Below are 13,943 nucleotides of genomic sequence, written 5' to 3' on the forward strand. Positions count from 1 at the left end.
AACTGCATGAAAGAAGGACCAAGGAGCCAGAGTGGGACATTGTGCACAGATGCTGCACAGGGGATAATTAAACACACACACACATGCTCATCCACACATGACCTGAATTTTAACTGCCAAGGTAAATTAGTATGTAATTGAGAGTGTAAAATAGTGTGTGTGTAGGTGGTAGCTTTTTTTTTTAAATGAAGTTGCCCAGAAGGCCTCCCCACTTGACCCATTTTCACTGGTGTGCAATTTTTAGGCTGTCTTGTTAAGTCTGTGGCAGATCTTTAACATGTAATAGACCCCACATGATACTAAAACGTCATCATGCACGTTTTTATGACTTGATGTAGTACCCAAACTGACCTGTGAGAGGCATCAGATTACCCACATTGACAAAAAACACACAGAAGAAGAAGCCAAACCAGCTGATAGCTAACCTACTAATTCCATTGCTGTTGCAATTTTTTGCTAGCGCTTATTCTGGTCGTTTTTTCGAGAATGACATTAAATTTATATGCTTTAATCCTTGTTTACCAGACAAGTCTTTGTTTTGACATGTTAGCAGTTAGCATGTCGTTAGCATTTCACCAATTCACAGGTGATAATATGCTCAGAGTACACCCATTTTATTTACTAGGGTGCGACTTTTATTTCTTTGAGCAAACTCTTCTCCTTATCATTACTTAGAGGACACAGTTATGAAGAAAATGCCACCAAAAAGATGGCAATTTGGCAGAACAGCAGTGCCTACAAAACACCACTAGATGTCAGTATTGCGGGTGTCTTACCGGGTGAGTACCGTTCATTTTATTTTGTGTTATTATTTAAATATGGTGTGACGAGGGCTGGGCGATATGTCAATATTATTAAAATTAAAAATGTTAAAGCATGATATCACAAACAATTTACACTAGATTTGTGCTGTTCTGCTGTATCTTGATGCAGAGTTCTCACTCATCACTCCTGAGTGGAGCTCTGACAAGTTCCAGTATTGCCAACGTAGTAAAGTGACAAGTGACAAATCTAGCTCATCAGCTTTTCTAGCGTCATTGGTGAATTTTCTGGTATTTATTAACTTAAAAGTGAAAGTAAAGCTGCCACTGCACTCTGGGTTGGATCCCTGTTTTACACAGCAGGATCTAAAAAAATAAATGTTTTTAATTTACTCATTACACTCAGGCCTCATTCAGACTCAGTCACTTACCTGTCAATGTGTCAGAGCTTGTGATGGAAGAACGATGTGTGATAACATAAACAAGTACTAACTACCAGGGGTTCTCTGATCAATCGTCCACAGACTGGTATCGGCCAATATCAGTGAAAAACCACGGTATCGCCCCTGCACAGATCTGCTCCTTCCCAGCATTCAGAACATGTGTGCCGTGTGTGGGACTTCCTGTTTTTGTGAGAGTGATATAAGTTTTGCACCCTTCAAAACTATTTTTCTTCTCTCTCCTTTGTCTACTTTCCGAGCACAAAAGAGTGTCGGCTGCGCCTGTGGTTCAGAAGGCAGCGGATGCAGCTGGAGGGACCCAGCAGAGGTGGGCAAACCTGCTTGTATTCAGGTTTTTCATTTAATAATATGAGAAGACTAAGATTTTTGTCATTATAGTGAAACAACCACACACACATATTTGATGTTGAAAATGATTTTGTGAAAAAATATGGGGATATACAGTGTATCACAGGTTCACTTAGATTGAAAGCAAATGGGAAGAGCCTTAGCAAAAGCCCATTTGGAGTGAGGCTTTTAGACGTCTGCAGCTGTCCATGTCAGGTTTTTTGCAAACAAACAAATCTGGTGTAGCCGTTTTAGAACTGTATGCCTGAAGCTGATATTGGTGGTTTTGCTTACCCTAAATGCTCTTACAGACCCAGTCTTTACATAATATTATGTTGGGACATCATTACTTGTGGTTACAATGAGCTCCTACCGCGTCTTTTCCACTTCCTCCATTACCGTCTCCCAGAAGAAAGCCATTTTAATGTGGTTTGCTTACCACCTTGTTTGATCTCATCACATTAACAACATCACCAGTAAAAACAAACCACGGCGAAGGAGACTTTTTTCCGGCCAATAACAAGCCAGCACAGACGCCTGAGAGGGCCGAGATGGAGAATTTATTATGCTACTAAAACATCATTATGCTCTTTGTTCCCCGCTGTGGGCACTGTGTCTTTCCTGGCACTGCTGTTAAAATGATAGAACAGCTTTTTGTGTCATCATGCCTATCCTGCTCCTCTTAAGTATTCACCATTGTGTTTGGGCGGCTGCTCCCTCGGTGGAGAGCATTTCTGAAAGGGCTTCAAGAAACTTTTTGTACTTTTAAAAAATATTTTCTATAAATTTACTTGGATTGCAGAAATTTGTGAAACATTAACTCTTTTGTGACACAAAAATATAATATTCTCTCAATATATTATCAGCTCAGCTGCTGTGGTATCAAAAATGCCTGACTTAATTTGAAAATTGCTACTTTATTCTTATAAGAATAAGAAATAAGAAATTGAGTTCAAAGGATCATTCTATGTGATGTCATGTAAGCAGCTCTCTTCATATACTTCATACTTCAGTGATTGTCTTCGCAAATGTGCTTTTTGTTGGACTTTTTAGTGATACCAAGTTTGAAAGTACATTATACATATACGCTGTCCAGCCACAGGAGTGGCTCCGCCCGCAGTGGGCAACGTAATCCTCCAGGTGCAGGCTGTGGCTCTCCCCACCTTTGTGGACGCACGGTGACATCCGACATTAATGCACCTTGCCGGGTCATGGCGGGCCGCTTCTCATGCCGTACACTCTGGTTCTCCTGGTCAGGGTAGCCGTAGGTGCTGTAGGAAACCAGTTTGAGCACACCAGCAGCTGTCGAGGGATTGACCATCTTGGACCTAGAAACCGGGGAGAGAATTTGCGGGTATCAGTCTTGAGTGGTATGTTTTTGAATGAGAGCCAAAATGGCTGCCCGGGAGCGTATTGTGGGACTGGGATGTAGCATCTGTCTGCAAGCCTCTTATTTTTCGCCAATGTTCTCTGCATGGCTGTGCAGGCTTCTTTCCAACCCCACCTAGCTCGTCTAAGATGGGCCTGCACTGATGCTATATGAAGTTTGGACTCCTGGGCAGCAAAGAGAGGCACTTGATATCCCAGCATGGCACATCAAAGGGGGACATACAGAGGTCAGAGGTGCTCACAGTATTGTGTGCATACTCAATCTAAACTAAATGTTCTGCCCAGGTCCAAATTGTCTATCGGTATGAATGTGAGTGTGAATGGTTGTTTGTCTATATGTGCCCTATGATTGGCTGGCGACCAGTCCAGGGTGTACCCCGCCTCTCGCCCAAAGACAGCTGGGATAGGCTCCAGCACCCCCGCGACCCTTGTGAGGAAAAGCGGTAGAAAATAAATGAATGAATAAACAACTGCTTATGCTCCTGGAATGCTTTTTCTGCATGGTTATCATCTGAAACTGGTTTTGGTCTCTGAAAATTTGAATAAACCTGCAATAAAACTGAAGAAACTCCAGAAAACACTGCAGCTCCTTTCTGGTCTGAAGTGTTGGCCCCTCTGCGACCGCTTTTATTTTCTCAGAGTCCGCCTTTTCCCGGAATACAGCTCAGGAAGCACATGTGTGGAAGACGCTTCTCTGCTGAGACAGTCGGTTTTCCAACAAGCGCTGCGGAACCTGGTGAACATGTACCTGATGTCCATACTAACATATGCAAATACAGAAATTTCATGAAAATATTCAATTGTAGGCTCCAGCATACCCGCGACCCTAGTGACGATAAGCGGCATAGAAAATGGATGGTTTGATGGATATTCAATTGTAACTTTAGTGTCTTTTTTAAATACACCATCTGGTGCTGTGTCCTCCTCTGGGTGGGCCTTTAAGGGATGACATCAAGGACGATGCAGCGATGATTGCCCATCAGAGCCGTCAAAAGTCTTATACAACAGGGTGCTGCCATAAAGGAATGAAAGTGGAGGGGAGATCTCGGAGGGATCCTGACAGTGTACGCATTATTTGTACATTTCATTTGAATTATTTTGTACAATTTCCTAGTAAATTCAAATGAGCACATGTTTCTGCTGCTCCACTGAGCTTCGGGAGACATTTTCAGTTGGCTTTAGATTTTCAGTATTCCTGCACCTCCCGTAGTGTTCAGAGGGAATCAGCGATGCAATAAGAGTGGGATGATCTCCTGCTGTTCTGTTTGACTGTTATTCCCGTCAACTCTCACTGCGCTGATGAGGTTCCCCATCAAGAAACTTAGCCGGAAATATGTTTGCTTGTAAAATAAGCACACCCGTAGATGCAGGGTGTCGCCAGTTGGCTTTAATTGCTGCATGTCTTTTTTTGTAACGGCTAAGTGTGAAACAGCAGCTTGTAATTTACCTACATTTGGTCCTTTTAGCCTATAAAACTCTATGCAGAGCACATGATGTGAATGACAAGGCATTCACTGTGTTATCTACTTATGTTTGTACCGTATGGGGTCAAATGTGTAGAAAATGTTTTCTTGGAAAACAAACATTTTAATGTGCCACAATAATGAAGCTTCATTTGCAGAGTATCGATTCCCATTCAATTCATTCTTTGAAATAGACAACACAAGTATGCATTATATGCAATGTATAGGCGGCAGCATGCAACGATACCAACAGACAGAAAATAGCGGAGAGCGGTTGTGAGGTCTGACTTGTGAGGCATTTTTATGTTGCAAATGTATTCCTCTTTTAAACACATTTTGATTTGAGAAACCAAACTAACCGGAACTACAATCCACATCACCAATACCAGAATTCGGCTAACTGGACGAAGTGGTCACATGACCCTGCGGAAAAAAGTGACTGCCTCCTAAATCTAATAACTGTAATCACACACCATCAAATTATCTAATCAAACCACACGGTATTTTCTCAAAGGTCTTGGGAATCACCAAGATGTCTTCTGGCAAAACTGAGAGAAGCCTTAATGTTCAGCAGTGGTTTTTGTCTTTAGGGTTAGGGAACTTGCCCGGTGTCTTTTTTTATGGTGGAGTCATGAACAATGACCTAAACTGAGAAAAGTGAAGCCTGAAGTTCTTTGGATGTTGTTGTGGGGTCTTTTGTGACCTCTTGGATGAGTCATCGCTGTAATTTTGGTTGGCGGGCCTGTCCTGTGAAGGTTCACCACTGTTCCATGTTTTCACCATTCGTGGATAATGGCTCTCAGTAGGGGTGTGGGGGCAATCACTTTCTCAGACAGGGTCATGAGTTTAATTTCTCTCAAAGGTCATATTGTTGTCTACAAAGATGCTAATGTTTTGTTCATTTCGTAACCGTCACCCCTACTCCACTTTTTACATCCTTAACCCTTTATAGAGCACTCACTGAAATACTTCATTCATTCATTCATTTTTCCTCACGAGGGTCGCGGGGGTGCTGGAGCCTATCCGAGCTGTCTTTTGGGCGAGAGGCGGGGTACACCCTGGACTGGTGGCCAGCCATTCACAGGGCACATATAGACAAACAACCATTCACACTCACATTCATACCTATGGACAATTTGGAGTGGCCAATTAACCTAGCATGTTTTTGGAATGTGGGAGGAAACCGGAGTACCCGGAGAAAACCCACGCTTGCACGGGGAGAACATGCAAACTCCACACAGAGATGGCCGAGGGCGGAATTGAACCCTGATCTCCTAGCTGTGAGGTCTGCGCGCTAACCACTAGACCGCTGTGCCGCCACTGAAATACTTAGAAATTTAAAAATTCAATCCTTCAGTGTTATTGGGGGCTATAAGAAGACATTTTTTCTCTTTTTACTTTTTAAAAAAGTTTCAGGTTTTGGGTGCAAATCAAGATCAAATAAGTTGCCCATTTAGGGTATGGAAAACGGACAGGTCAAACTGCACAAGGTGACCTCAACAGAGGTACTGTAGTTAGAGTGACTGTGATCAACTTATCATGGTTAGTTTTTATGTTTTGGGCCGAGACTGTCGGGCCCCAAGCGTCAGAAAATTGCAATTTTCCGACTTCTGAATGAAGAAGGGGGCGGCACGGCGGTCTAGTGGTTAGCGCACAGACCCCACAGCTAGGAGACCAGGGTTCAAATCCACCCTCGGCCATCTCTGTGTGGAGTTTGCATGTTCTCCCCGTGCATGCGTGGGTTTTCTCCGAGTTTCCTCCCACATTCCAAAAACATGCTAGGTTAATTGGCCACTCCAAATTGTCCATAGGTATGAATGTGAGTGTGAATGGTTGTTTGTCTATATGTGCCCTGTGATTGACTGGCGACCAGTCCAGGGTGTACCCCGCCTCTCGCCCAAAAACGGCTGGGATAGGCTCCAGCACCACCCACCACCCTCGTGAGGAAAAGCGTTAAAAAATGAATGAATAAATGAATGAAGAAGGAAGTTTGATACTCTCTGGCTCACTCCTGATTGATCACAGCCCATGATGTCACTTCCTGTGACATTGTCTGATCTTGGCTGATTGGCATGAGAAAGTCACATGACTTGCTGAGACCCTGTTTTTTAAGTTACCATATATGGTTACTTGCCCTATAAAGGGTTAATGTACAAAATGTATCAAAGTGCCCCCCCCCCCCATGTCTCCCAATTTTTCTGCATGCAGCACTCAGTGAAAAAGTTTGGCCGCTCTGTAGCGGATTCACTGCAGCAATAATAGCAACAAAAAAAATAATGGCTGTACTGCATGCCTTTAAATGAGGTTATACCTATTAAGACCTCCAAATTAACTTGAAGTGGGGCAATTACCCGCAGTCTTTTCTTCGGAGCACACACAATCATCATCATCATGATGACGATGAGGACTCCAAAAAACATGCCTCCAGGACAGTTGGGGAGATGCATTATTCAAAACCGTGCATGTAGAGCACCTAGCAACACTATGACAGATAAATGCTTGCTCTACTGCACACTTCTCTACTATGTCAACAATTAGCACACTTTTCTCTCGTTTTCCTGAAAGAGTTTTAGTTAGCACAGTGACATTTTTCTATCTTCTATACTGTAGAGGCATCTTGTAGGTGTTCAAACTTGTGTATAATATCAGAGGGTCGTGGTGAGATTAAGCTGCTCATCAGACTGTCATTGCATTTTAATTCACAGACAGTGGATGAACCTTTAAAGGTTTATGTGGGATTATGGTCATATAAAGACCCCCCCCGCCCTCCCCCTCCCGTTTTTTTTTAACCATCCACCCTCCCCCTCCCACCTACACCGCCACGCTCTCTTTGAATGGGGGAGCTGGAGCAGTCTGCCTGCCTGCCTGCCTGTCAAGCGTCTTTGTTCAAACTGATCTGGCTTCTCCCCCGGAGCTTGTGGAGCACCTAAAGGTGGCCAGCGCGCACCCGTCACGCACGGAGCCTAAGGATGAGGCGCCCATCGACCGCTCACTAAAGTCAGGCTGCGCAAAGAGCGGTAAAAAAAAAAAGAGTGGGGGTGTCCGGCGGTGCTCCTGCAAAGTGCTGTTTCACGGCCGCTCCGTCGTGCTTGTGTCGCACCTGCACTCCCGTGAAAACGCTTTTTTCCCCCTCCACGCACATTCCAGCGGATTGCATCTGTCGCTTGAGGTGAGTGGTGAAAGCGTCCATAGAAGCAGTGTGTGTATGTTGTGGTGCAGCCCTCGGTCATTGGGAAGCATGGGGACAATTTTAAGTGGTGGATAGGTAAAATACAAATATTCTAAAAAAAATGCATGTTTGAATATAAATATGCAATACAGTGCTGGCTTCACTGTGGACAAATCAGTGCTCCTGTTATTTTTGAATTATTTACATCTCAAAGCTTTTTAAATACTGACTCATATTTACAACTAATGTATAAAACATGCCCTCAAGTAAGCATGTGTGTGAGTCAGATGTCTTAATTTTGAATAAGTTTGTGAAGGGATGCATTTGTATAGACCCGAACAGGTGTTCATGAAATCTATTGTGTTGTGAAGTCACCTGGATATAACATCCAGCGATGCTTCTTACGTCTTAAAAACTATTTACTAAACTCCAAATGTGGCATAAGAATTCAACATTTAAATGGTGCGTGAATCTAACGGGTGCAGTTTGCGTCACCTTGACAAATGAGCCGCACAACATATTGTGCCAAACAGACCCCTTCCTCTATTCATCCCTCCACTCTGGAGGAGTCTATGTCTTCCTTGGCCTTGTTAGAGCACCCACCACCAGCTGGGTGTCTGTGCCATAAAGCAGGACGAGGTTAACAAGACGACCAGCATGTGCTGGAGCAGCAGCAGCAGGAGCAGGTGAGGAGGAGAATAGTGAAGACTGGTGCTAAAAGCTGCAAGTTTACAGCATGCATTTTTCATCCAATGGGTGTGTGTGTGCAGAGATGAGTGCACTCACTACAGGGCAGCGTGGTCTTAGAGAAGGTAGAAAAAGCTTCTACAATTGTTTCTTGAAAGATGGGTGCAGAGTTTTGAAGGAGACAGGAGGTGAATGCCTTGTTGTCCTTTCATTTTGTTTGAATAGAGGAAGGAAGCAGGTTACATGTTCCCATATAGTACATCTGGAAAGTATTCGCAACACTTCACTTTTACACATTTTGTCTTCCTCTTTTTCTTCTTTTCGGCTTTTCCCTTCAGGGTTTCTCCTCCATCCAACCCTGTCTTCTACATCTGTCTCTCTCACACCAACTACTCCCATGTCCTCCTTCACTACATCCATAAAACTCCTCTTTGGTCTTCCTCTACGCCTCCTACCTGGCAGCTCTGAATGCAGCATCCTTCTACCAATATATTCACTATCTCTGGACATGCCCGAACCATCTCAGTCAGGCCTCTCTGACTTTATCTCCAAGGCCCCTAACATCTAATATTCCTCCTTCCTAATCCTATCCATACTGGTCACTCCCAATGAAAACCTCAGCATCATCATCTCTGCTACCTCCAGTTCTGCTTCCTATCTTTTCCTCTGTGGCACTGTCTCTAGACCAAACAACATGGCTGGTCTCACCACAGTTTTGTATACCTTTCCTTTCATTTTAGCTGAAACTCTTCTATCACACATCACGCCTGATGAGGATCATTTACACATTTCGCATTCATTCGCATTTTCCCATTGTACACACAACACCCCAGAATGACAGCATGGAAGTTTTTTTTCTCTCAATATTTGCTAAAAATGCAAAACTAACAAATCACACGTTCCGAAATGTTCACAGCCTTTGTTCAATACTTTGTTGACACACTGTTGTCAGCAATCACAGCCTCTAGTCCTTTTGAATGGGATGCCCCGAGCTTGGCACACCCACTGTACAAACACATTTTAGTGCAGCTCATATTTTTGCCATCATTAATTTGTAGCCATTAGAATATGATTTAGACGCGTCGTTGATGACATTTGCTCTGCGAAATGGATTACATAAGTTTTGTTGGTCTGCATCAGAAATTGATGAGCTCAGTCAGTGTTTTTGACAAAAATGTGACTACTTGGCAAAGGCATCTTTTCAGTGTTGGTCAATGCAATGTGAAGACCATCAAGGTCACTCCTGCCAGTGTTGTTGTTGTTGACATGTTTCTGAGAAAAGCATGCTAATACATGTATGAAAGCTTACACTGAAAGGTACAGTGTAGCAGAATACAGTCATGGCAAAAGAATCATTTGATCATCCTTCTTTGTTTTATTGATCCTTTTTAATGACTGGTGCAACTAAAGGGACATTTGATATAATGACGATAACAAAAATACCCAATTTAAAAGCTGACATGTAGTAACTTCCATGGTTTTCTTGATAATAAGTTCTTTCATCAACAGCTACAATCAACTGCCAAAAAAATGAAACTCGTATGAGTTATTTCTGTTGTCATCAATAGATTTGTCCAAATAAAGATATGTGTAGTTGTGCCAGACATTAAAATGAACAGGAAACTGAAGAAATGAGGATGGTCTAATAATTGTTTCTTGACTGTATTTGTGTGAATGTGGAGAGTTCAAGAACCTTGAACTTGAATGGAAATGTTATAATATGCATGAGCAACGGAGGCACGCTGAAAAGGAAAAAAAAAATTCCATTCCAAGAGATAAAGCAGATGAGGAAAAAGTCCCAAAGTTCTGAGAATATATTTGCATTCTTTGGAGAAAAATACTTAAAAAAAGAAAAGTCTTGTGTTTTCAGTCAAATATTGCAAGAATAATTTATATCAGTGATACAAAAAGATGTAATGAGAAGTGATAGTGATAACATTGCAAGGAAAAGTGGTAAATGTGTTTTTCAGATAAATACATGAATGAATTCATTTTATATGCTGCATAATCCACATTAAGGTTGCAGGGTTATGATGGAGCCTATGTCAGCTGTTGATCCACCGCCTGTCAATGTCCGGCAAAAGCTACGTATAGTATTTTATATCAACACAAAAACATCACAATCCATGAGATGAGGGAAGAGTTTGAAGCTGTGGAATAAGCAGAGTACTCATTTCCCAGCATGCTTTGCTGTAGTTAAAGTGATGATTTTTGATTGTCTTACACCTTTTAAGGTGTTATTTTGTACAGACAGAGTGTAATCGTTAAAGTGTTGCCGTTTTTAGTGGTGTACAGTTAAATTATTTTGGCTTGTGGTCACGCTTATAAAGAATGGTTGGGAATTGTGTGCTATATGCAATATTGTTTAAACTTCATGTACTGTGGTGTAACTTGACAGCATACTCAGAAGTTTTCATCCTATCACATGTAGTGTATATGTTCAATAATCTGTTATTGAGACATTTAATATGAAAGTTTAATGTTAGTGCGGCCTGCGCAAGTTTGATATGGATGCTGTATGGTATCATGTACCCAGAAAAAATTATTACGTTTGATTAATGTTCATGTTAAAGGTTAAATAACTGTTAATAGTTATCCTCCCTATCTGTGTGGAAGTGGTAAGTTTTTGGCTATTTAAGTTTAAAGGAAATAACTTGGAGGCTACGGTTTAGGTCGCTAGCTCTCTAGTTTGCGAGTTAGCATGTGTCTCAAGACCCTGCAGTTGCGCAATATTTTGTAAATAAAAAAAGTATAAATGTGACTATAGTTGTGTTTTGTCATGTCTACAGGGCTCTAATAATGATTTGTTAATTTTAATCTGAAAAAAATAATTTGTCTACCCACCAACTATATGTGGTTTCTTAAGTTTTTATTATTTGCCGTTTTATTATTATTATTATATTTATTTATTACTGATTGATTGATTTTCTTTATTCTTGATTTGTTCATTTATTTTTCATCTTATTTTGTGCAGAAAAATGAAAATTAAGATATTTGAGAACAGTGGAATGTTTTATCAGAGATTTTATTGTAGAAAATCAGAACCGAAGCACTGAAAAAGTTTTTAATAAATGCGTTTTTTTTTTTTTTGGAAAACCTGATGTGGCCCAGCCTTGCCCAGACCCTAGCTCCTGTGGCCCCCAGGTAAATTGAGTTTGAGACCCCTGATGTAAGGGTAACGTTTGTCCAGGTATTTCAGCACTGGATAGCTCCAGTCCCTTTTAAGTAAGTCGAAACTTGTAATTAAGCTCTGATATCAAAGCTCTTTCTTGTGTATTGGTCCCCCATATGAGTGAGCATCAAACTGAAAAGAGACCCCAAAGGGGATTGGACCAGCCGTGCCATCAATCACCATCAGCATGTAGCCAGGGAGGGCCTAAAGCTGCTGGCTCGGCCAATGGTAACATGGATGAAAGCACAACTGAGCAGCTCGTCCACACAAAGACAACAATCCCTCTTGTCTTTGTCCTGAGGCTTGCCTTCAAGGTGACAAAACAGTGCAGGAAAACAATTGTTTTTTTTTTACTAAGGAGTAACCTCTTTTTAAACTGCAAAGTTTTATGCATACTTTGTGTTCACACTGCATGAAACATCTCCTCTCAGCACTTTGTGTTCTTGTCATTGCTGAATGTGAAACGCACCTGAAGGACAACGTTTTGTTTCCTCGCACAGTCAATATTTCACCAACACAGCACATCATTCTCACCATAGAGGAGAGATAATCATGTTGCTATCGTTTTGGATTTCTCTCAATATGCTTCTGAAAGGATGAAAACACAACAATAATGTATTATGTTTACATTAGATCAACCAATGTGTGTGTAGAACCACACATTTAATAAATCTGAGATGATACCGTTGACTTGCACTCACTCACTCATAATTGACTTTGTTGCCAAGAGCTAGTCTTTGAACGTTCACCTTTGACCTCTGGGTCCAGCTGGTGCGGTGGCCACTTTGGCAAAATCGTAACAATCCCAAATGAAATGGATTTGACTTTTGGACCCTTCACCCTGCAATTGCGCTTTTTTAGCTGTACAGGCAATCTTTTAAAAAAAAAAAACATTGATTTATTTTCTTGAAATCCATCAACATCAGTAACAAATGACACAGTTGTCTAGCCTACACCAATGTGACAGTTGAGTGCATCCCATTCTATAACATTCTCACTTGTGATACAAGTGTAAAAAGAAGTTAATCACTGTAACACTAACACTGACAGTGGGTGTGTTAAATGCTATTCAGACCAAATCTGGTGTACATTTTTTTGTGTGTCGCCAAAAATCTACTACACAAGATGTTCCTTTTGATGCTAAGGTACTCATACAATACATTCAGATGATTGTTGGTCTACTGTGTCCTTGCCAGTATCATCGTCTTGGTCACCTTTCGAGGCATCTCATAATTTTTCTGGGTAGAACTATATTTCATATTTTTATTTCACTGTCTTGCAAAAAAAAAACAGTTTTACAAAGTGCTTCAAGGCAACACATAACAAATCACTTGCTGTGATTCCATAAAACAAGGTTCAATGTGTGGCGCTCCAAAGTGTACAGCTGCTACACTGCCTAAATGCAAAACAAATGAATGCAAAGTGATTATTATCTCACCCGGATGACTAATTTCCATTCTGTCGAACAGACACATTCTTGGTAAATGTGTTGGACAACATTGTGCAGATATTTATGTCATTGCATAACACTAAGACTACAATAATCTAGGTTTCACTCCACATGGTTAACTTAGCTTGGCCTATGTCGAGTACCTAATGAAGTCTATCTCTGTGCCCACATGTGATCAATAGCCTCAGTGTGAGAAGACAGCATCCTTTCCAGAACCTTCTCAGTATCTAAGGACCAGAGCAGAACAAAGTATATGAGTCATTAGTTGTTTTGCAGCATAATGATTAGTCACCATTGTAGGCACAATGAACACCATGTGTGTATGTCGTAATGTGTACACTGGATGAATAGAATACTTTCAAGTGTACTTTTCCATATTAAAAAATGAATGACACAGTATATCGACATTATTAATTTAGGCCATGTCTATGCTTTTAACTTCATGAGAACAGTTAGCGGAAGGGCTTCTGTGTTTGTTAGTGCACAAAGCAAGGTGAACTCAAGAGCCCTGACATCAACCCCATCAAACACGTTTGGGATGAACTCTGTGGCCTCAGGCATTTTTCTTCCGAATGAATGGCAACTATAATAGCCAGGTGTCCCAATACATTTGTCATGTATTATGTTTTCAAATATTAACTTGAGATAGACTGACGTCCTTGGCTCCTGCACAGTGAATATATAGCGTAAGACTTTCCAGCCCAGCGTTAAGGAGTGGCTTTTCATTGCAATGATATGACAAGGGTGATAAAATGACCTTCCTTTCATTCGGCTTTCCTTCATCTCTCTTTCACTCTTATCTCCCTCGTCACTTTAACTGTCACTCATCTGGAGTGCTCTGCATTAGTGAAGAATTTGGCGAAACATAATTAGACTAAAAAGGGAACTGTACTTGTCAAGTGGCTGACAGTTGGACTCTTTTCTGTCTTAAAAAGAACATAAAGGAAAGCATGCAAGTAATGCATATTTCTATGAATATGTGTATGCTGTGATTTGTTGTTTTTTTTTTACTGCTGTCAGGTAATCCAACGGTATGCAGTACTCTGCAATAGACTCGGCATGTA

The 13,943-nt window shown here is 41.4% G+C and overlaps 1 protein-coding gene across 3 annotated transcripts in view; it reads left to right on the forward strand.

Annotated features, from left to right (window-relative positions):
• The first annotated feature begins 427 nt into the window (after positions 1 to 427).
• The window catches only part of LOC131126206 (neurocan core protein-like), a 46,412-nt gene continuing 32,896 nt past the window's right edge, over positions 428 to 13,943 (forward strand). The window contains exons 1-3 of one of the 3 annotated variants that reach the window (XM_058068485.2): positions 428 to 586; positions 676 to 779; positions 1,462 to 1,529. In XM_058068485.2, the coding sequence (XP_057924468.2) occupies positions 753 to 779; positions 1,462 to 1,529 (95 nt within the window). In that variant the 5' untranslated portion in view covers positions 428 to 586; positions 676 to 752. Of the gene's footprint in view, positions 587 to 675; positions 780 to 1,461; positions 1,530 to 7,231; positions 7,571 to 13,943 lie in introns of those variants that run through there. The other 2 variants (XM_058068487.2, XM_058068488.2) reach the window with 2 other exon arrangements.

This window comes from Doryrhamphus excisus, linkage group LG6 (genome assembly GCF_037039965.1).
Source record: "Doryrhamphus excisus strain RoL-2023G ecotype Guam linkage group LG6, RoL_Dexc_Guam_v1.1, whole genome shotgun sequence".
In the NCBI taxonomy this organism is placed as follows: Eukaryota; Metazoa; Chordata; class Actinopteri; order Syngnathiformes; family Syngnathidae; genus Doryrhamphus; species Doryrhamphus excisus.